General features: G+C 42.4%; 3 protein-coding genes across 4 annotated transcripts; all 3 read right to left on the bottom strand.

The window, feature by feature from the left end:
- Positions 1-18: 18 nt before the first annotated feature.
- fam151a (family with sequence similarity 151 member A) lies at positions 19-4,133 on the bottom strand. Of its 2 annotated transcripts, none has more exons than XM_024391813.2 (8): positions 3,835-4,133; positions 3,407-3,559; positions 3,076-3,225; positions 2,706-2,868; positions 2,184-2,408; positions 1,917-2,056; positions 1,408-1,542; positions 19-1,217 (listed from the first exon to the last, which is right to left on the bottom strand). In XM_024391813.2, the coding sequence occupies exons 1-8, from the start codon at positions 3,998-4,000 to the stop codon at positions 571-573; spliced, it is 1,779 nt and encodes a 592-aa protein (XP_024247581.1). In that variant the 5' UTR covers positions 4,001-4,133; the 3' UTR covers positions 19-570. The 2 variants fall into 2 exon arrangements, with proteins under 2 accessions (XP_024247581.1, XP_042163773.1); XM_042307839.1 differs by having other exon boundaries at positions 3,407-3,555; positions 3,835-3,964.
- A 3,553-nt stretch (positions 4,134-7,686) lies between these two features.
- On the bottom strand, positions 7,687-14,450 carry LOC112226370. The gene is made up of 6 exons (XM_042308377.1): positions 14,444-14,450; positions 14,097-14,132; positions 13,243-13,871; positions 12,789-12,981; positions 12,071-12,556; positions 7,687-11,949 (listed from the first exon to the last, which is right to left on the bottom strand). Exons 1-6 carry the CDS (start codon positions 14,448-14,450, stop codon positions 9,233-9,235), a joined length of 4,068 nt encoding a protein of 1,355 aa, XP_042164311.1. The 3' UTR covers positions 7,687-9,232.
- Positions 14,451-17,247: 2,797 nt separating this feature from the next.
- cryz (crystallin, zeta (quinone reductase)) lies at positions 17,248-22,093 on the bottom strand. Its single transcript, XM_024391812.2, has 9 exons — positions 21,975-22,093; positions 21,585-21,695; positions 21,246-21,398; positions 20,825-20,988; positions 19,325-19,376; positions 18,989-19,138; positions 18,614-18,715; positions 18,400-18,495; positions 17,248-17,723 (listed from the first exon to the last, which is right to left on the bottom strand). The coding sequence occupies exons 1-9, from the start codon at positions 21,975-21,977 to the stop codon at positions 17,562-17,564; spliced, it is 993 nt and encodes a 330-aa protein (XP_024247580.1). The 5' UTR covers positions 21,978-22,093; the 3' UTR covers positions 17,248-17,561.
- Between the last annotated feature and the right edge of the window lie 485 nt (positions 22,094-22,578).

Here is a 22,578-nt window from a genome sequence, read left to right as displayed (position 1 = left end):
TTCATAAATCTGTTTGTGCTGTCTTGCCAACTCCTATGGCCATTGACAATGACCGTAAAATATATCTGGGACCAGGCTAATGAAAGAGGAGCATCTACAGCAAACATTTTTGGGGCGCTGATGGTTTTTAACAATGTTTTGCATCTCCAATTATAACATGTGAAAATTATATGAGATGTAAATTGTATTTTAAGTTTTCCAGAGAATGAATACTAACGAGATGTTTTTTTTACTGAGAAGAGCTCTGTATTTTCAGAATACAGAAAGTAACACTGCATTTGATGTCAGATGTGTTTTATGATGTTTTTTATGACGAGGCATTCAAATGTTTCAGCCAAGTTACACATAAGATAAGAATATCATATCTTAAACTACAGGCATTAAAGTTATTTATATATATATATATAAAACAATTGAAACTACAAAGATGATTGTACAAAATTATTGCTAACAATTTTACAATAAATATATTACAATTAAATTGAATGGTTGTTTTTCATTGGTTTTTATTTACTTTAAATACAACAAAAGATTAGATGAAAATGTAGCAAACTGTCATTTAAGAGGTCTTCACATCTTAGACCAGTAGTTCTCAGTTATAAAAAACAAGCTTCTGTCTTTGCTCCCAGAGAGGTTGGCCATGATTGCCTGTGGTCCTGCCTCCTCATCAATCCCACTTTCTATCCCGGTCTCCACTGTAAGTGAGTACCTTGACTGCACCTCCCGAATCCTTCTCTGTCCCTCCACAGATCTCCCCAGTGGCTCCGCCCTCACCTGCAGGGACACAGCCTGCCACGCCTCCTTCAGTAAAACCTCCATGTCATCCACCATGGCCCTGTTATACCCCTCCCTCAGGACTTCAAGAGGCCAGCTGGGGGCCAGGGTCACATAGGGGAACACCTGGTTGACTGTGTGGAGGAACTCCATCCCAGAGATGTAGCCCTGGGTCTGGAAGGCTCCATGGGACAGAGCCATGTTGACCCAGACGGGGCGGTACAGGAGGTCGCTGTGGTAGGCTGAGCTGAGCAGGTGGAGAGAGGGTTCCAGCTGGCTCTGGGACTGGATCCTTAAATAGATACCAAAGGGTTTTGGAGAGGCCAGAACCAGGTTCAGGGAGTCCTGGAGAAGGAACTCTGGACGGGAGCCCTCCACCACTGGGACCCCAGGCTGGGCGGAACCAGATCCTACTGGAATGATGAGCATGCCACTGGCACTGTCTGCAACAGATTATGAATCCATCAGGAGATTTGACCGCTGTATTCAATATTCAACTCTAGACAGTATGAATGTCACTGAACAAAAAACTTAAATATCTGTATAAAACCTATCATTGCAATTCTCTAAGGTTGCCATTTTGGTTACACCTGCACCCTTCATCATCATCATCATCATTATCATCACTCCTACCTGACAGCAGAGAAAGCAGTGAGGCTCTGTCTGTGACTGTGTTCCACTGGATGTACAAGCCATCTCTATATTTCGGCTGGAAATAGTCAATCAGGTCTCCTCCAGGGTAGAACCTCCTCTGCCGATCTCTTTGCTCTACAATCACACAAACAACTCAGTCCTGTTTACAATAATATCAGGATGGACTGGTTGGAAATACCATTTGTTTTTTACTAGTTGTTGTTGAAAATGATTTTGAAATACATTTTCAAGACAGGAATGTAGAATGGTAATACTAATAATGAATAAGCTAATGACAATGATTCGTATGACTGTACATAAGTCATAGATGGTTCTCAAAACTCTCCTCAGGGACCCCCAGCTGCTCCATGTGTTTGATCTATTCCAGAGCTAGCACAGCTAGCACAACATGTCAACTAATCCTGAGTCGGGTTAACTAGTTCAGAGCTACAACAAAATTCTGAAACGTCTGGGGGTCCCAGAGGAGAGTTTCACAGGGTTTGACTTACTGGCAGCTTCTTTAAACTGGGACAGGACAGGTTCATAGATGTCATAGTAGACTCGCTTAGGGTTGGTGTTGTCTCTGACGAACAGCAGGTCATTCACACTGGGGTTCTTTTCCTGGCTCTGCCACAGAGTCAGACTGAACCTGTACACAGGGACAGACAGCTTATCTCATTGTCCACCATTCAGACAAGTGTAACCTTCATCAGTGTGATTGGAAGATATGAATGTCACGACTAAATCAATTACTGTATAAGAGCTGTTCTAGTTACTTTGGTGACTGGCTGAGTAACCAGCTGATGTGAGGCCATCCGTTCTTGGCCATGAGCGCGTGGACGGGGAAGGTGACTGTCTGAGGGACATTTTTGATGATGGCATACATGTCCTCCACCATGGCCTGTGTGTAGGTGACGTTTGGGAACTGGGGCAGATACAGAACTGCCCATCCAGGAGAGATGGTCACGTCTGGAAAACTCTGCTGGATCATTGCCAAGAACCTGCATGGAGACAGGAAAGTTGGGTATAATTAGTATGAGACTGATTCAAACTCTGAGATCCTGTTAGATCTCCAAGTCAGACAGTGACATGTAATAAAGCACTGGTATCTTAAATTGAATAAGAAAAATCTATCTGGTCATGGTTATTGTGAAAGAAAAGGTTGAAACTAAATTGCACTTGGCAATCCATCCTGCTGGTACGAGATCTGTATTGTAAAATGAGTTTGCTGAAGCATAAAGCAAAACATACAGGTCTGAGATTTGGCTAATACGATTTGCTCTTTCCTTCCTACTCACTCAGGTCCGTCGATGACAGGCCAGAAGGCTGGGACGTTTGGCCCAGGGAGGATGTCAGCGTTCAGCCACACCGGCCGGTTGATGCCTTTAGTCTGGTTCTTCATGCTCAGGATGCCCAGAGAGGGAGTCACCGCCTGGATGCATTTGAAGTCCAGCTTTATGCCTGAAGGAGTCAGTTGTATTACAGACATTTTGTACGTAATACGAAAGTACATCAGGTTTCATGTGATTATGCATAGCTTAGATCCTTTTGGATAATTGATTGACTTTATAGATTGGTACTAAAGGACCAGAAGAAACTGTTTCACGAGGCTCTGACTCATATTTAGAGTTGAATTGATATCTGAAGTCATATTGCTAGGCTTGATACCTTTCTTTGACTGGAGCACGGCATCCAGCCACTGGTCCAGAGTGTTGTCACTGTAGACAGCAGGAGGATGAGCCATGATGGGGATGGTGGTCACGTTGACCGTAGCGTATCCCTGCACAGTCACATCAGCCTCCAAAACCATGATAGAACCTAGAGAGGGGGACAGAACAGGGTTGTGTTCACTAGCCACCAAACGGATTCAAACGGACTGAAACAGGGAGGGACTACCTGAATGTGTCCAATAAGAAACACTCTTTTTCATTTTCCATTGGGAAATGTTTTGCTACGGTGAGTCCTAAGTGAATGCTACTGCAAATCCTTTTTAAATTACTTTGCAGTGCTATGTTCATCTCTGACTTGTTGTTGGCACGGTGATACCAGGTGGCGTACAGCGCGTCTCTCTCCCTGATGTCTCCAGTTTGGACGAGGAAGTCCAGCATGTCTCCATCAGTAGGGAACGGCAGGATCGTTTCAGATGCCCTACCAGTAGGCACAGGAACAGTTATCTTCTCGTCACAGATGATTAGCTATCGTAACCTGTAGCCCTTATCGATATGGAAACTGCAGTTATAGTGATCAAGATACAAGCAAGGCGTAACATGGGTTACAGTAGATACCAACGCCATTTCAACATTATTTAAAAAAATATTGAAAGTGTTAAGATCAACAGATTATTTATTTCAATTGATTATTACGCTGATTAATTTGTATTCTGGGATCAGTAAGTAAATAACTGTTGATTGTATTTTTTAAATTTACCTCCATTTTGAGTCAGGAGAACAGAGGTGATGATGATGACCAGAAGTAGCACAAGCAGAGCAATACAGACACACAGCATGATCAACTGTTCTTTAGTAAAGTATCGACAATATCTCCTCAGGTCTTCATTCTCTTCTTCCTCTTTCTTCTTTCCTTCTTCATACATTTTCTCTGTCTTTTCCTCCTCAATGAGATCTCAAAGCTGTGACAAGTGCAGTCAGATTCAGTGCAGACAGGCAGACAAGGACTGTTGGCCTGTTGTTGAGTGAGAGAAAGTGTAGTGTTTTATAATGAGTGAACATGTGTGTGATCTACTTTCCTACACAGTCCAGCCAATGAGTGTTATCTATGGACCAGAGATCACAGTGATTTCACAGAGCAGATAAAGAGAATACAGGGCATTATCTCACCTCTCTCATCTCATTCTTATGACGCTCTACCCTTGGATTCCGAGATAACTAGAAGATAAACGTGTGGTGGCCTAATGATTTATAACCAAATACATTTCTCAAACTGATGGATTAATTATTTATACACTTTTATCTGAAGATATTTATTGATAACTACAGGTGTGATATGGAGTTGATTGTCCAGCACATCGTCTTCTAATGTCACATTATCAGTTAATCAGAACAACATTGTTATTGTCCAGACAACAGGGTTGTGTTTATTATGGCATGCAACAGAAAACTTTAAAATATTTTGCAACGTAAGACGAAAATGTACGTTTCTAACTGGACTAGTCAAGGTAATCCCTCTCTGTTTCAATCCATTTTCTTCCATTTGGTGCCTAATGAACATGACCCAGTGCTTCACTGCTGAATCCTGTGAAGGACAGACAGTTCCATACTGCACCAACAGCATACCCACTGGGCACACACTGGTTGAATCAACGTTGTATCCATGTAATTCAAACAAAATTACGTTGAACCAAAGTGGAATAGACGTGGAATAGACGTCTGTGCCCAGTGGGTATTTTGACCATGCTAAACCAGCCTGGTCTCATAGACTAGATGTATCATATTAAACGCAAATCTTAAATTAGAATGATATGTTACGTTTGGTATGGTTATATAACATAGAAGTTTACAGAGTTATGCCTCTATTCAATCAGATCCGCTTTAGCAAACATCCACATAGTAGAGACTAAAATAACCTTAAACTTTTTTTACATTTATTTCATAAAGCATTTGATGTCTGGATTTCACTGTTTTGAGCAGTTTTTGTCCTTTCTACAACCCACACTTTTGACATTCTGGTACGTATTATACTTTAAAAAGTCTTGATAATTGATGCAAGATGGCGCCGACAGAGATGGTCGCCTTGCTTCGCATTCTTAGGAAACTATGCAGTATTTTGTTTTTTTAATGTATTATTTCTTACATTGTTACCTCAGGAAATCTTAAGTATTATTACATACAGCTGGGAAGAACTATTAGATATAAGAGCAACGTCAACTTACCAACATTACAACCAGGAATACGACTTTCCCGAAGCGGATCCTCTGTTCGGACCATCACCCAGGACAATGGATCTGATCCCAGTAGGTGACCCAAAACAACAGCACCACAGAAGGGGCAGACGGAGCGGTCTTCTGGTCAGGCTCCGTAGACGGACACATTGCTCACCGCTCCCGAGTATACTACTCGCCAATGTCCAGTCTCTTGACAAAAAGGTAGATGAAATTCGAGCAAGGGTTGCCTTCCAGAAAGACATCAGATTGTAACATTCTCTGTTTCACAGAAACATGGCTCACTCGGGATATGTTATCAGAGTCGGTACAGCCACCCAGTTTCTTCACGCATCGTGCCGATAGAAACAAACATCTCTCTGGTAAGAAGGGCGGGGGTGTATGCCTTATGATTAACGAGACGTGTGTGATCATAACAACATACAGGAACTCAAGTCCTTTTGTTCACCTGACCTAGAATTCCTTACAATCAAATGCCAACCACATTATCTACCAAGAGAATTCTCTTTGATTATAATCACAGCCGTGTATATCCCCTCCCCCAAGCAGATACCTCGACGGCCCTGAAAGAACTTCACTGGACTCTATGTAAACTAGAAAGCATATATCCTGAGGCTGCATTTATCGTAGCTGGGGATTTTAACAAAGCAAATCTGAAAACAAGGCTCCCTAAATATTATCATCATATCGAATGCGCGACTCGAGCTGGCAGCACTCTGGATCATTGTTACTCTAACTTCCGCAACGCATACAAAGCCCTCCCCCGCCCTCCTTTTGGCAAATCTGACCACGACTCCATTTTGTTGCTCCCAGCCTATAGACAGAAACTAAAACAGGAAACACCCAAGCTCAGGTCTGTTCAACGCTGGTCCGACCAATCGGATTCCACGCTTCAAGATTGCTTCAATCACATGGACTGGGCTATGTTCCGGATAGACAACAACATTGATGTACAGTGGGGCAAAAAAGGCATTTAGTCAGCCACCAATTGTGCAAGTTCTCCCACTTAAAAAGATGAGAGAGGCCTGTAATTTTCATCATAGGTACACTTCAACTATGACAGACAAAATGAGAAGAAAAAAAATCCAGAAAATCACATTGTAGGATTTTTACTGAATTTATTTGCAAATTATGGCGGAAAATAAGTATTATAAAAAATATAACTTTTTGGCCATAATGACCATCGTTATGTTTGGAGGAAAAATGGGGCGGCTCGCAAGCCAAAGAACACCATCCCAACCGTGAAGCACGGGGGTGGCAGCATCATGTTGTGGGGATGCTTTGCTGCAGGAGGAACTGGTGCACTTCACAAAATAGATGACATCATGAGGTGGGAAAATGAGGTGGATATATTGAAGCAACATCTCAAGACATCAGTCAGGAAGTTAAAGCTTGGTCGCAAATGGGTCTTCCAAATGAACAATGACCCCAAGCATACTTCCAAAGTTGTGGCAAAATGGCTTAAGGACAAAGTCAAGGTATTGGAGTGGCCATCACAAAGCCCTGACCTCCATCCCATAGAAATGTTGTGGTCAGAACTGAAAAAGAGTGTTCGAGCAAGGAGGCCTACAAACCTGACTCAGTTACACCATTGTGTCAGGAGGAATGGGCCAAAATTCACCCAATTTATCGTGAGAAGCTTGTGAAAGGCTACCCTAAACGTTTGACCCAAGATAAAAAAATAAAGGCAATGCTATCAAATACTAATTGAGTGTATATGTACACTTCTGACCCACTGGGAATAAATCATTATCTCTACTATTATTCTAACATTTCACATTCTTAAAATAAAGTGGTGATCCCAACTGACCTAAGACAGTGAATTTTTACTAGGATTAAATGTCAGGAATTGTGAAAAACTGAGTTTAAATGTATTTGGCCAAGGTGTATGTAAACTTCCGACTTCAACTGTACATGAGGGACTGATTGGAATGTGGTATGTTGTGAAATATGATGAAGACCCTTATCCTGGTATTATACAAGATGTTGATGCAGAGAGCTGTGCTCTAGTCAAGACGATGAGTTGTGTGGGAAACAATCAAATATTTTGGCCAATGAGAGAGGACATTGTATGGTACCAACCAGAGAATGTGCTTGGGCTTGTCCCTCAGCCTCATCCAGTGACAAAATGGCATATGATGCTTGATGGCACAGTCTGGGAGGAAATTTGCTATCTCGTTAAGCAATAGAGAGCATTGAGGGCTAAACCTAATCTTGAGTGAGCATACACCTGTCTCATGAGTCTGAATTAATAGACTGCAGCCAGTGAACAATAATTTGTTTAATGTCAACCAGTGTTTCCAACCTTGTACATGTATTTCTGCGTATTGCATTGAATGCCAATTTGTTTTCTAAAAGATGCTTTAACTTCGTGAGGTAAGTAACCTTTGTGTTTTGAGGTTTTGAATGGTGTGTTCTATGTCTTCAATCAAATTAAACATGTACAACTGTGATATTAAAATGTTTAATGGTAATTTTTTTAATCAGTTGTTTTATATGAAATGTCATTTCCATCACACTCTGTCATTACCACAATACTAAGTCATTACCATCACGGTACATATTTTTGAGGAAAAGGTGTATTAAATTACAATTGATATTGATGATTTTTCCCAAAAGTGAACCTTATATGCTTGTTCTTAAGATTATTTTAGAAATTATGTCAAATATTCTGATTTTGATGTAGTGAATACATGTGAGTATCATTAAGGCATATATGGACATTTAGACATGACAATGACGAATGTATATAATTAAGAAAACTTCAAAAATCGTTTTTTAAAAACTGACTGTTATAGAAATACCTTAGGAACAATTACTGCAATTTCCTTTTCAACTAAAATAGCACATTTTATGGCAAGTTAGTAATGACATTGAATAGTGTGGTCTCAGCCACTATTTGATCTTGTTTCCAGACAGAGTGAAGTAAATATTCAGATAGATAAAAATCAGTTTCAAGTGGTTTCATTTTCAAAAACATTTAACATCCAAAAGTGCCTGTATTTGTAAAATCAACCATATATACACTTTCTCGTTCTGAACTTCTAACGCGAGTGGAATGGGTGTAGCTTCGTGACAATGATCAAGTGCAGCTGCTCACCGATTTGACAGCTCCAACACAGTTACTCCTCCGACACCGACAAAATATCTCTTAACCTGCTACATTAATCTTCCTAAACTGCTACGAAAAACTCACTTCGGTATCGAAGTGCAGTGAAAAGAGCGTTTCCCCCACAACATCAGTTATGCGGGCTTCGGGTGTTGTATATCGCCAGTTAACGCTTGATCTGATTGAATCTAGGCCTTATTAGTGGGCCAAGTAAACAATGGTGTAAGTGACTCTTGTCGTTACAGTTTTAGGCTCAGGTGCAAGCTGGTAAAAACAGCAGACTGCTTTTTTCATTATTTACACACAACCAAGGCTGAGAGGTTACTAGGTCAACATTTAGAATTTGTATTCCATAAACTTCACCACATTGTTCTACTCATTCATAGTTTACCTGAAATTAGAGCCCATTGCTCTAATGCAGAGCCTTATAATGAAGTGTCAACTTGTGTAAGCCTAAACCCAATGGAGTGCAATTAGGGGTCAGTCGGGGTTTCAAACTAAACCCATACTGCCACATGTCTACCCTGCGCCAACTGTAACCCAAACCTGTGCTAAATTGACTTTATAAAAATACAAGTAAGTCACCTACCTACCAAGCCACACACTTGACAAACATGAAATAGTTTAGAACGCTTTGAGTCAGGTATTAACAATAGGAAGACAGGTTGAGTTCCATGTACGTTATGAAGAGAGATGCTTAGGACTGACATAGACAGGATCATTTTAAGTTCACTTGAGCATTAAGATTAAGTGTTATTTTTGAGTCATTCTTTTTTGAGTCCATAAGAAAATCCAATTGGACAATTCAAATCCACTTATTATCGGATTTTCCTCTCCAGAGCAGTTGGCGATCTGTTAGTGGTTCTCTCAGGCAGCACCAGTCTAATCCTTCTGGGTGAGCCTTCTGCTGAGGACAGGTACTCCTGTAGAACAGGGGCAACTGCGGGGTTCATACCGTTGTTGTTGGAGAGACTCTCTACATTTAGTGAGCCTGGACCTGAACTAGAACCCTGATCAAGCTGAGACATATTCTGTCCATTTAGTGATCCAGGATCCTGGGGAAGCTGAGAGATATTTTTCCCATTTAGTGATCCAGGATCCTGAGCAAGCTGAGAGATATTCTGCCCATTTAGTGATCCAGGATCCTGGGCAAGCTGAGAGATATTCTGCCCATTTAGTGATCCAGGATCCTGGGCAAGCTGAGAGATATTCTGCCCATTTAGTGATCCAGGATCCTGGGCAAGCTGAGAGATATTCTGCCCATTTAGTGATCCAGGATCCTGGGCAAGCTGAGAGATATTCTGCCCATTTAGTGATCCAGGATCCTGGGCAAGCTGAGAGATATTCTGCCCATTTAGTGATCCAGGATCCTGGGCAAGCTGAGAGATATTCTGCCCATTTAGTGATCCAGGATCCTGGGCAAGCTGAGAGATATTTTGCCCATTTAGTGATCCAGGACCCTGAGCAAGCTGAGACATATTCTGCCCATTTAGTGATCCAGGATCCTGGGCAAGCTGAGAGATATTCTGGCCATTTAGGGATCCAGGATCCTGGGCAAGCTGAGACATATTCTGCCCATTTAGTGATCCAGGATCCTGGACAAGCTGAGAGATATTCTGCCCATTTAGTGATCCAGGACCCTGGGCAAGATGAGACATATTCTGCCCATTTAGTGATCCAGGATCCTGGACAAGCTGAGAGATATTCTGCCCATTTAGTGATCCAGGACCCTGGGCAAGCTGAGAGATATTCTGTCCATTTAGTGATCCAGGACCCTGAGCAAGCAGAGTGAGATCTCTCACTCTTTGGGTTACTGGAAACTGGGCTGGCTGAGAGCTAATCATGGCCCCCTGGTTGGAGTTGCCTCGAATTGACTGTGACAACAGCTGAATCAGTGGATTTACAGGTGAGCTCCTTGCATTGTCTGTATGTAGTGGGGATGTGGGTGGGATGTTAGTCAGTAAAGATGGCGGACCTAAACTGCCTCTACTCAGACTTTGAGCCTGTGAGTTGCCACCATAAATGGTGTTTGGTGCAACAGTGTTTTGTAATAGTATAGAGTTTCCTCCCTGGACAGCAAGGTTACTGTAACTGGAAGTCCTTTCCATTCCTTTGAGGGGCTTTGCTGCTGACAGTTGTGGGCTACTCAATGTCCTCTGAAGAGTCACTCCATCGCCTAGGTAACCGGGGTGTTGGGGCACCTCAGGGATCGGTGCTTGGCCCTGTCCATTTCTGTATTGTTCCACCTGTTGCCCATTGGCTGAACTCCCACCCGCTCCATTGATGTATGACTGGTAAGGACTCACATTACTTGGTATAGGTGCTCCACCAGAGACCTCTGTTTCTCCTCCAGTTTTATTTTGTGTGACGTCAATTTTCTGATCTGGATCAGCTCTACTCTTCTTGGAATGGTCACTATTCGAGCCCTCCTGATGTTTTGATTTTGAGTTAGTCTTTTTTTGCTTGGAGGATGCATTGTTTTCCTGTGGCACTAGATCTTCTTCCTCTTGATCTTCATTATCATCAGTTTCTTTAGAGTTGCTGGTGGTAGATTTCTTTTTGGATGACTGATTAGCTTTGTTTTTGTGAGACGAGTTTCCTTTATTGGATTTGTCTGTTTTTTCTTTAGACTCTTTGGTATCTTTACCCGTCATTTGCAGTTGTTTTCGGTTCTTGGAGTCAGTTCTTTCTCTATCGCCCTGTTCTAGTCTCTTGTGGCTGTTTTTCCTTGGATGGACCTTGCTTTTCTTAAGAGGGTTAAGGTTGAGCTTCACTTTTAGTAAACCATCTGACTGGGCTTTATGTTTATGCCTTTTGGAGAGGTCCTCTCTTTTAAGACCATTACTCCTCACAGATCGTCCAATGCTTTCATAGCTCAGGATCTGTTTATCACCATTTTCCACTTTCCTAGAACTTTTAATCCTGTCATGTTTATCTTCCCTGTCATGGTTCATCCTTTGTACATCAACGACATGCACTCCAGATCTTTCCAAGTCAAAAGTCACACTCCTCTGCTTGCTTGCATAGATATCCATATTAGACTGGTTGCAGTTCATGCTCCTTCGGTTGTTTAGCCTTGTAAGTGGGTTGTGGTTGGGAGAACCATCAAACCCAGCAGATTCTCTTGCACTGATGTCATACAATACATCTCTGACTTTCTCCCCTGGCTGTCCATACTCATAGGTTCTGTAACAGTTCACACAGCTGACGGTTTGGTGTTGACAGTCAGGTACAGTTCTACCATGCTCTGATTGGAAGTCCATTTTTGACGGTCTGTTGTCAAGGCCTATGTGATTTCCAGGTCTTACCATCTCATCTTTTAGACTTGTATGTGTAGGCATGTTTCCATGTGTAGGCATGTTTCCATGTGCAGGTGAATAGTAACTCCTGCCACCCAATAGCTGGTTGTTGCCATTAGAACCATCATGGCTTTTTATATTTAAACTCTGCTGGTGATAGAGTAACTCCTCCTGACTAAGAATATGGTTGCTCTGACCCTGTGGTGGCCCGACCAATGACCTTTGACCGCTTAGATCTGTGAATGACAACAGGGAAAGAGAGTTAGACATCTGCAGTGTGTGTGTGTGTCTGCATATAGTCTCATCACTGATCCTAATCAGTCTGTGCAGTGAAATATTAAATCAAAACATGCTCACCTTCTGTCTTTGATATCAGTGTTTGTTGGGGCACATGTCTCTTCCTCTCATCGCTCTCCTCTGTCATGGCCAGACTCTCCATCTTTTTGGGCTGGCCTCCTTGTCTGACCATGTGCAGGGCTGCCCCCAAGTGTCCTTCTCCTACCCCCTGTTCCATTGCAGACCCACTGACTGCAGGGCCACAATGGGGGCATGTAAAATGGCCACCATCTTTGCCTATTCTCAGGTCAAAAATGTCTCTCTCCCTGTCCCAAGGCTGAAGGTGGCTATTGGGAATGATCAACTTGGTTTCCAGTCCCATTTGAGCCATACGTAGAGCCTCATTCTCCCTGCTCAGATCCCACTGGGTGACTGTTTGGGTGGGAGCTGTCCTCCCATTCTCATCCTCCTCAGCTCCAGTCCTGTCTCTCAAGACCTTCAGGCTCTTGTTCATCCCCAGTTTGCAGTAAACGATGTACACCACAGCTAGGGTGAGTCCAACGCCACCTGTACGTTATTAGCATAGTTATGAGTTACAGCCGACTGACCTAAGCTTTATGTATGGGGATAAAATGATAAAAACACTCTTTACTTTAATTGTTGATACACTTTACGGAGTTGCATGATACAGAAGTCACATTGTCCTATACAATTTCATATATTTACCACTATTTGAGTAGAGAAAAGTTACGTGTGGTTAGAAAGTGGCCATGGAGGATCTAGTTTCTGAGGTACTGACCAGCAAAGCAGAAGGCTGCAGCCAGAGCCAGGTCTCTGGTATAACGCTGAGAGGAGATAGCGTTCTTAGCCTCAACCTGCACTGTGATGTTCTGATTTGTTGGAACACAGTTGGCCTCTGTCAGCTCCAGCACAGTCTTCACTGCCGGGTTGTCAGCACTCACACACACCATCCTACGCCCGTTGAACAGTACCTGAACAAGAATGTTATTATAGTAATCATATTGTTATAATGATAACAACACACATCTACATAGCACCTTTTATACAATATAGTTTATATACCATATATACCATATACCATAAAGCACCTTTCTTGTAATACTTGCAGCAGCCAAAATATGTGTTAGCCCTAATTCAAAATAATAAAACATATTGGTAAAAAAAGGAATACAATAAATCAAAGTATAAAAAGAAAACAAGAAAAAAAGCTCAAACGAGCAACAGAAGATAACCTTATCCGGAGCCTCCATATAGCTGGTGAGGAAAGACGCCAGCTTCCTCAGCTCACATGTACAGTTCCACCAGTTTAGTTCCAGGTTCAGACTAGACATCCACGATAGGTACGAAAACACCTCTGGCGGGGCGCTCCGGAGCTGATTCCTGGACAGATCCAGACTACGCAGCCCCAGCATGCCCCGGAAGCTATCCTTCCCCAGATAGGTGATCAGATTATCGGACAGATCCAAGGTCTCCAGCCCCTGGAGGTCTGCCAAGGCAAAGGTGGTGGCGTCCAGCCTGGAGAGGCGGTTCCCTTCCAGCTGCAGCGTCCGCAGGGCCCCGGTGGCATGGAACCAGGAGCCGTTGACATCCCCGAGGGCATTGTTCCCAAGCTTCAGGATCTCCAACCTGGGCAGCCAGGAAAAAGTGTCCTTCCCCAGGGCCTGGCTGGAGAGGTGGTTGTGGTCCAGGAGGAGGGTGTGGAGGACGGTGAGGTTCTGGAAGGCGTCGTGGGTGATGGTGGTGATGGCGTTGTGGCTGAGGGACAGCACGGTCATGCTGGACATGTCAGACAGGAAGTGGCGGTCCACGGACACGATGGTGCCGTCGGTCAGCATCAGGGCCTTGGTGGTCTCAGGGGCCTCTAGAGGTGGAAGAAAACACAAACCTGGTTGTCAATCATTACTGCTTTAATAGGGCTGGCTACACCGATAGGTGTTGGCACAAAGAGTCAGTGTCTTTATGATAGCCATAGGCTAGTGTGGAACAAGACATTCCAACAAATCTTGTTCAAATGAATGCTATCATAGATCATTAGTAGAGGATGATATTTCTTAATCTCAACTCGGCAGTCAATGCTCCTTCTTACCTAGGATGTTGGAGAGCTTGTAACAGATGACAGTATCTTCAGAACACACCACACATGAGGCTGGACATGAGGAGAGGCTCTGGGTATGTGTGATTGACAGCATCAGCATCAGGAGAACACCTGGGTTTCACCAAGGGGACACACACACAGCTAGTTAGCTTGGGAGGGGAATGGTACAGTATATCAACATTTCGTGTCAGTATATTTAATATCTTAGCTGTTCACACATTCAATAGACCTATATTGTGAAGCATTAATCCAATACCTAAACAGCATGTGTAGAGAGAATATACCTTTCATGTGTTGAATATTGACAAATCGGTGTTGAAATGTTATGGTAGACATACTTCTCATGGTTTGTTACTGGCCAGGCTGCATGGTGTGTTGCCTCTCCCATGTAAGTGGTCTCAGGGCCTCATCATCTTGTCTCAACTCCTTCCCATGTCTGGTCATACTGCTCTTACAGATATAAAAACCATAGGCTCAATTTTTTACATTTTTAAAAATAAAAACACATTCAGCTCAGTAACAATTTGTATTATTTTCACCTTTATTTAACCAGGTAGGCTAGATGAGAACAAGTTCTCATTTACAAATGCGACAGCTGGTGCTTAAAGCTAGTGAGGGAGATATGAGTCTCCAGCTTCAGTGATTTTTGCAGTTCGTTCCAGTCATTGGCAGCAGAGAACTGGAAGGAAAGGCAGCCAAAGTACGAATTGGCTTTGGGGGTGACCAGTGAGATATACCTGCTGGAGCGCATGCTACGGGTGGGTGCTGCTATGGTGACCAGTGAGCTGAGATAAGACGGGGCTTTACCTAGTAAAGACTTATAGATGACCTGGAGCCAGTGGGTTTGACGACGAATATGAAGCGAGGGCCAGCCAACGAGAGCATACAGTTCGCAGTGGTGGGTAGTATATGGGGCTTTGGTGACAAAACAGATGGCACTGTAATAGACTGCATCCAATTTGCTGAGTAGAGTGTTGGAGGCTATTTTGTAAAGGACATCGCCTTAGTACTTTGCTCATTTAGCTTGTGTTGCTAGGAGACCAAACAAACTGGGTGGAAAGTAATGGTAACAATCGGAGATGAATGAAACATGCATGATGACCCCCCCTGGAGTCTTTTCAGTTCACCCATGTTACCTATGAGTTTTTATCTGAGTCATACAGTTGAAGTCAGAAGTTTACATACACCTTAGCCAAATACATTTAAGCTCAGGTTTTCACAATTCCTGACATTTAATCCTAATAAATCCTAATAAAAATTTGTCTTAGGTCAGTTAGGATCACCACTTAATTTTAAGAATGTGAAATGTCAGAATAACAGTAGAGAGAATGATTTATTTAAGCTTTTATTTCTTTCATCATATTCCCAGTGGGTCAGAAGTTTACATACCCTCAATTAGTATTTAGCATTGCCTTTAAATTGTTTAACATGGGTCAAATGTTTTGGGTTCTCATCCACAAGCTTCCCACAATACGTTGGGTGAATTTTGGCCCATTCCTCCTGACAGAGCTGGTGTAACTGAGTCAGGTTTGTAGGCCTCCTTGCTCACACACGCTTTTTCAGTTCTGCCCACACATTTTCTATAGGGTTGAGGTCAGAGCTTTGCAATGGCCACTCCAATACCTTGACTTTGATGTCCTTAAGCCATTTTGCCACAACCTTTGAAGTATGCTTGGGGTCATTGTCCATTTGGAAGACCCATTTGTGACCAAGCTTAAACATCCTGACTGATGTTTTAAGATGTTGCTTCAATATATCTACATCATTTTCTTTCCTCATGATGCCATCTATTTTGTGAAGTGCACCAGTCCCTCCTGCAGCTAAGCACCCCCACAACATGATGCTGCCACTCCCGTGCTTCACGGTTGGGATGGTGACGATGGTCATTATGGCCAAACAGTTCTATTTTTGTTTCATCAGACGAGGACATTTCTCCAAAAAGTACAATCTTTGTCCCTATGTGCAGTTGCAAACCGTAGTCTAGCTTTTATATGCCGGTTTTGGAGCAGTGGCTTCTTCCTTGCTGAGTGGCCTTTCAGGTTATGTCGATATAAGACTCGTTTTACTGTGGATATAGATACTTTTGTACCTGTTTCCTCCAGCAGCTTCACAAGGTCCTTTGTTGTTGTCCTGGGATTGATTTGCACTTTTCTCACCAAAGTATGCTCATCTCTAGGAGACAGAAGGCATTTCCTTCCTGAGCGGTATGACGGCTGAGTGGTCCCATGGTGTTTATACTTGCGTACTATTGTTAGTACAGATTAACGTGGTACCTTAAGGCGTTTGGAAATTGCTCCCAAGGATGAATCAGACTTGTGGAGGTCAACCATTTTTTTCTGAGGTCTTGGCTGATTTCTTTTGATTTTCCCATGTCAAGCAAAGAGGCACTGAATTTGAAGGTAGGCCTTGAAATACATGCACAAGTACACCTCCAATTGACTCAAATGATGTCAATTAGTCTATCAGAAGCTTCTAAAGAAATGACAACATTTTCTGGAATTTTCCAACCTGTTTAAAGGCACAGTAAACTTAGTGTATGTAAACTTCTGACCCACTTGAATTGTGATATAGTAAATAAGTGAAATAATCTGTCTGTAAACAATTGTTGGAGAAATGACTTGTGTCATGCACAAAGTAGATGTCCTGACCGATTTGCCAAAACTATAGTTTGTTATCAAGACATTTGTGAAGTGGTTGAAAAACAAGTTAATGACTCCAACCTAAGTGTATGTAAACTTCCGACTTCAACCGTGCATAGAATAAACATTATCCAGATCAAGTCTTACCTGCAGGCCTAAATGGAACAGAGAATCCAACCATACACCATCAATGACCATCCACATATCAGCTGCAAATCTATTACAGGTGAATACATTACCTCTACAACCAGTCCAATATAACATCATAAGCACTCATTGTGCTTCAACATTTCGATGTTGACCAGCCCAGGTTACGGTAGTCACTTCTACTGTTTCATAGTCAACTGTCTGTGTTCGTATTAGAGAGGCTGGGTAAGGTTACCTGTGCTTCTCTGAGCATGCTCAGTTCGCAGGGCTGTTACCTGAGATGGCACCGGATGGGACGATGTCACACTCACTCCTGACTTAACTTGTGCTTTTGACAGAGGTAAAAGACTGCACACTTCAACGCTATTATTTAATCAGGAAAAGGAGGCATTCCCTTTGTAAAATATTACAAAAATGGCATTCAATTGTTGTTATTTCACAACAACAAAAAATATTTTTGACCCAATGCATTGAAATGACAACAACTTGGTTTAGAAATGCACATGATTAATCATGAAGATCACCGAAAGTGAGCCACACCATCTTTGTCTGTGGCAAGCAAGATTTTAAGCAATTTTAATCCCATATGCATGAAACACATGTAAAGTAATCAGAATTTCATCCCAATGTAAATCAGTAACATTTCACAGTAATCCTACAGCTGTTCCATTCACATGGTCAGTACCATCTTCCCAGAAGCCCCAGGGCAGTCTATGATGTCAATATGGGCCTGGGAGGCCATGTCCAGGGTGTACTGTTTTCCTACAGCAGGCTTCAGCCAACCAGCATCCATCCCTGCAAACAGGGCCGCGGCACACTCCGCTTTCTCTTCCTGTAGAGACAACAGAAGATACACTAACGTTCAAAAATGTGGGGTCACTTAGAAATGTCCTTGTTTTTGAAGAAAAAAAATGAATTTTTGTCTGTTAATTAAACGAATAACCTTAAATTTCTCAGAACAAGAATAGACTGACAAGTTTCAGAAGAAAGTCCTTTGTTTCTGGCCATTTTGAGCCTGTAATCGAGCCCACAAGTGCTAATGCTCCAGATACTAAACTACTCTAAGGAAGGCCAGTTTTATTGCTTCTTTAAATTAGCACAACAGTTTTCAGCTGTGCTAACATAATTGCAAAAGGGTTTTCTAATGATCAATTAGCCTTTTAAAATGATAAACTTGGATTAGCTAACACAACGTGCCACTGGAACACAGGAGTGATGGTTGCTGATAATGGGCCTCTGTATGCCTATGTAGATATTCCATTAAAAATCAGCCCTTTCCAGCTACAATAGTCATTTACAACATTAATGTCTACAATGTATTTCTGATCAATTTGATGTTATTTCAAATGGACAAAAAAAAAAAAAGTGCTTTTCTTTCAAAAACATGAACATTTCTATGTGATCCCAAACTTTTGAAGGGTAGAGTATTATTTACACTACAGAATGTATGATTTATAGAACGACCACTGCCTGAACCTACATATTATACTAGGAATCTAGACTCTTACAACAGTAGCGCAGGGTAAGGCAACACCAATGATGCTGGACTCTTTGGCCATGGTGTCTCGAGGGTTGATTTCAATGGGGCCTCTACTGCCAACAACCTAAACAACAAAAGAGGAAAACTGAGTAAGAATTAACAATGAATAACCAATACATATTCAAAACAGTGGCTCTAAAAGTCTAAAATAAATGACACATGCTAATGTGACATATACCGACCGTCACTCTCCCCCCGTAGGCCAGCATCTGCAGGTCATTGCTGAGGTTCACATTAGACAGCATCTCCACAATCACATTTACTCCTTGCCCCTTGGTAGCATCCTGTAAAAAACAATTGCCCAGACAAAACTCATTAAGACATCCTGTGTTAACAAAAGCGTCACCCCAGTTCTTAACTTATCCTAGGCTAACATGTTAGAAATTTGAATATTTTTATCTGTAATAACAAGTGTTTTATTTTACCCCCCTGGTTTAGCAGCTAATTGGTGTCAAAGTAGAACATAATAGCAGTCACTCACTGAGAGTCATACACAAAATGTCCTTAAAATGTATTCAGGTCTATGGAGACCGCAACTATGACTCCTTCCCACCTACCATGATTTTGCTAGTGTATCCTTCCTCTTTGTGGTTGAAGGCCTGGTGAGCTCCATTCCTCAGGACCAGCTCCAGTCCTTCTGCGGTTCCTGCTGTCCCCAGGACCCTCAGACCCAAGGCTCTGGCCATCTGACACGCTGCCACCCCCACCTGAAAAGATACACACCTCCAAGGAAAAGGCCACAAACACTGGGCCCTAGTAAATCAACCCCCCAATAATACTTGTCATTAAGCAGTGCAATAAAGGCAATTTGGATTCATTTGATCTTTATTAAATGAAAATGGGGGAAAATAACTATAGCTCAGACATTAAACAGAAGAGGGCATTGATCTTACCCCACCGCTGGCTCCATGGATGAGTACTGTCTCGCCTGCTTTAGCATGTGCTCTGGAGCAGAAGACACAATGGAGAATAAGACTCAAACACTCATTATACTGTACACACCCCACAATCAAAGACTTTATTAGTAAATAATAGACATACAGATTATAATAAGTCTTCTTTTGCAGGAGAGTCGGTGAATCTCAACTTAATTGAACATCATATTCGATTGTGATGCTGAGTCTGTCTAACCATGTCAAATCCAAAGAACCTAACCAAAACATTGGCGTAGGACCGGTGAGCCCTATGCACTTATTTTATTTTATTTTTTATTTCACCTTTATTTAACCAGGTAGGCAAGTTGAGAACAAGTTCTCATTTACAATTGCGACCTGGCCAAGATAAAGCAAAGCAGTTCGACAGATACAACGACACAGAGTTACACATGGAGTAAAACAAACATACAGTCAATAATATAGTATAAACAAGTCTATATACCATGTGAGCAAATGAGGTGAGAAGGGAGGTAAAGGCAAAAAAAGGCCATGGTGGCAAAGTAAATACAATATAGCAAGTAAAACACTGGAATGGTAGATTTGCAATGGAAGAATGTGCAAAGTAGAAATAAAAATAATGGGGTGCAAAGGAGCAAAATAAATAAGTTAATTAAATACAGTAGGGAAATAGGTAGTTGTTTGGGCTAAATTATAGGTGGGCTATGTACAGGTGCAGTAATCTGTGAGCTGCTCTGACAGTTGGTGCTTAAAGCTAGTGAGGGAGATAAGTGTTTCCAGTTTCAGAGATTTTTGTAGTTCGTTCCAGTCATTGGCAGCAGAGAACTGGAAGGAGAGGCGGCCAAAGAAAGAATTGGTTTTGGGGGTGACTAGAGAGATATACCTGCTGGAGCGTGTGCTACAGGTGGGAGATGCTATGGTGACCAGCGAGCTGAGATAAGGGGGACTTTACCTAGCAGGGTCTTGTAGATGACATGGAGCCAGTGGGTTTGGCGACGAGTATGAAGCGAGGGCCAGCCAACGAGAGCGTACAGGTCGCAATGGTGGGTAGTATATGGGGCTTTGGTGACAAAACGGATTGCACTGTGATAGACTGCATCCAATTTGTTGAGTAGGGTATTGGAGGCTATTTTGTAAATGACATCGCCAAAGTCGAGGATTGGTAGGATGGTCAGTTTTACAAGGGTATGTTTGGCAGCATGAGTGAAGGATGCTTTGTTGCGAAATAGGAAGCCAATTCTAGATTTAACTTTGGATTGGAGATGTTTGATATGGGTCTGGAAGGAGAGTTTACAGTCTAACCAGACACCTAAGTATTTGTAGTTGTCCACATATTCTAAGTCCGAGCCGTCCAGAGTAGTGATGTTGGACAGGCGGGTAGGTGCAGGTAGCGATCGATTATCTCCTCGTCTCCCTGCTTCTGCGCCCATCTTGTCATAAAAATAATCTGTTCAGAATTCCATTCTCCTTAAACAAAACAAAAAAATGCTGGTCTCTTACTTATGGAAGAGAGCTCTGTATGCGGTGCAGTAGGGGATCCCAATGGCAGCTCCCTGTTTGTAGTCTAAGGGGTCTGGCAGGCGGTGGACACAGTCCTCAGACACGACAGTGTATTCAGCATACCCTCCTGTCTCTGTGGCGGTGGTGAACACACGGTCACCAGCCTGAAAGGTAAAATAGACCAGACTTCCACTCCAGCAACTAATGGTATAGTCATACACAAACTCAATATGAATACATTCACAGAATGACTACTCATAGTATTTCAGTCTATATAATCAAAGAGTGTTCAAAGCAAAATGTTGGTAAGCAATTACTTTCTCACAAACTACACATGCCACATGTGAATAGTTACTAAATACCATCAGTGATCATAATGTTACTGGTAGCCAAGGGATGGATGGTACAGGAACATCAGCACCTGTAAGAGTTGGACTCTGTCTCCGACAGCTTCCACGACCCCTGACACATCAGTCCCTGGAGTGTAGGGCAGGCTGGGCTTCCTGGCGTAGGTCCCAGAGCGGATGTAGGTCTCCACGGGGTTCACTCCACACGCATGCACATGGATTAGCACCTGGATAACACACAGGCTGTTTCATACATAGAGAACCTTCTGCAGAACTATAATTAAGTAACATAATACAACTTAGAAAACAGCTACAGGTAGAAGTGCAATACAATATATGTAAAATGTATCCATTGTCCTTTGCACTTTACAGTTTGCAATAGTAAGTTACTAACGTTTTTGAATAATTTTTACCTGTTTCTGACCTGGATTTGGCACAGGTATGTTGGAGCAGAGTTTCAAAACGGAAGGTCCTCCAAACTCACTCATTCGAATGGCTCTCATTAACTTGGGTGTTGTTGCCATCTGCACACAAATAGAGTAACTAACTAACTAAAACCTTTACATGCAGCTTACATTAGCTGGCAAGTAGTAACGTTAGTAGACACGAGTGGCTTGTGGACTTTGGACAGTGCAGTGGCGTTAGCGAATTTAGCTAACGTTACCAAACGAGCCACTGCACTGTCTGGTTTCCTAGCTAACTTATCACTTCAGCAGGACATTTGAGTACAAATACTATAATGCTTCTAAAATACAACTAGCATAAACTTCATATCAAGGCAATAAAAGTCGAAACGGACTCACCATTTATGCAAGGAAGCTGTCAGTGGTTTCTGTCTCAAAATAACTATCCGCACGGTGGCGATAGCATGACATTATAAACATCCGAATTTGACACTCTCCGCCACCGTAAAACTCTTTTCTCGTTTGATACATATTGCACTTCATTCAAAACATTAAGCAGGAAGGGGAAGTGGATGTTGAGTTCGAATCAAGCAGCGCGTCGGGCAAATTTGGCGACACGTAGTAGTATCGAAACAGGAACAAACATGAAATTGTCCAAGATTCCAGTGAAGGTTACGTGTGAATTATAAGGAATCGCATCTTCTTGGGATGCATGTGTGGGAAACCCATTTGAAGTGTCGAAAATGGTAAGGTATGCGCTTGGAAAGTGGAGTCTGTGAGAGTGACCAGGAGTGGTCTTTATTCATTATATTTCTGAGGAGCAGAGGAAGATTGCAGTGGGCCTCAAAATAATCCGGACAACAGAAGTTTTGAATTTTGGAATAGAGCACCCGTAAAAGGAGTCATCTCAGGGGTGACGATGGATGTTCATGTTCAAAATTCCTGGTGTGGTTGTTGCCCGGTGTCATGTAAAACTCCCCAGCGTGAAATAGTTCCCAATCGT

Source organism: Oncorhynchus tshawytscha, linkage group LG28 (genome assembly GCF_018296145.1).
Source record: "Oncorhynchus tshawytscha isolate Ot180627B linkage group LG28, Otsh_v2.0, whole genome shotgun sequence".
Taxonomy (NCBI): Eukaryota; Metazoa; Chordata; class Actinopteri; order Salmoniformes; family Salmonidae; genus Oncorhynchus; species Oncorhynchus tshawytscha.
The sequence above is the reverse complement of the archived record's forward strand: the minus strand, read 5'-3'. Positions and strand labels throughout refer to the sequence as shown.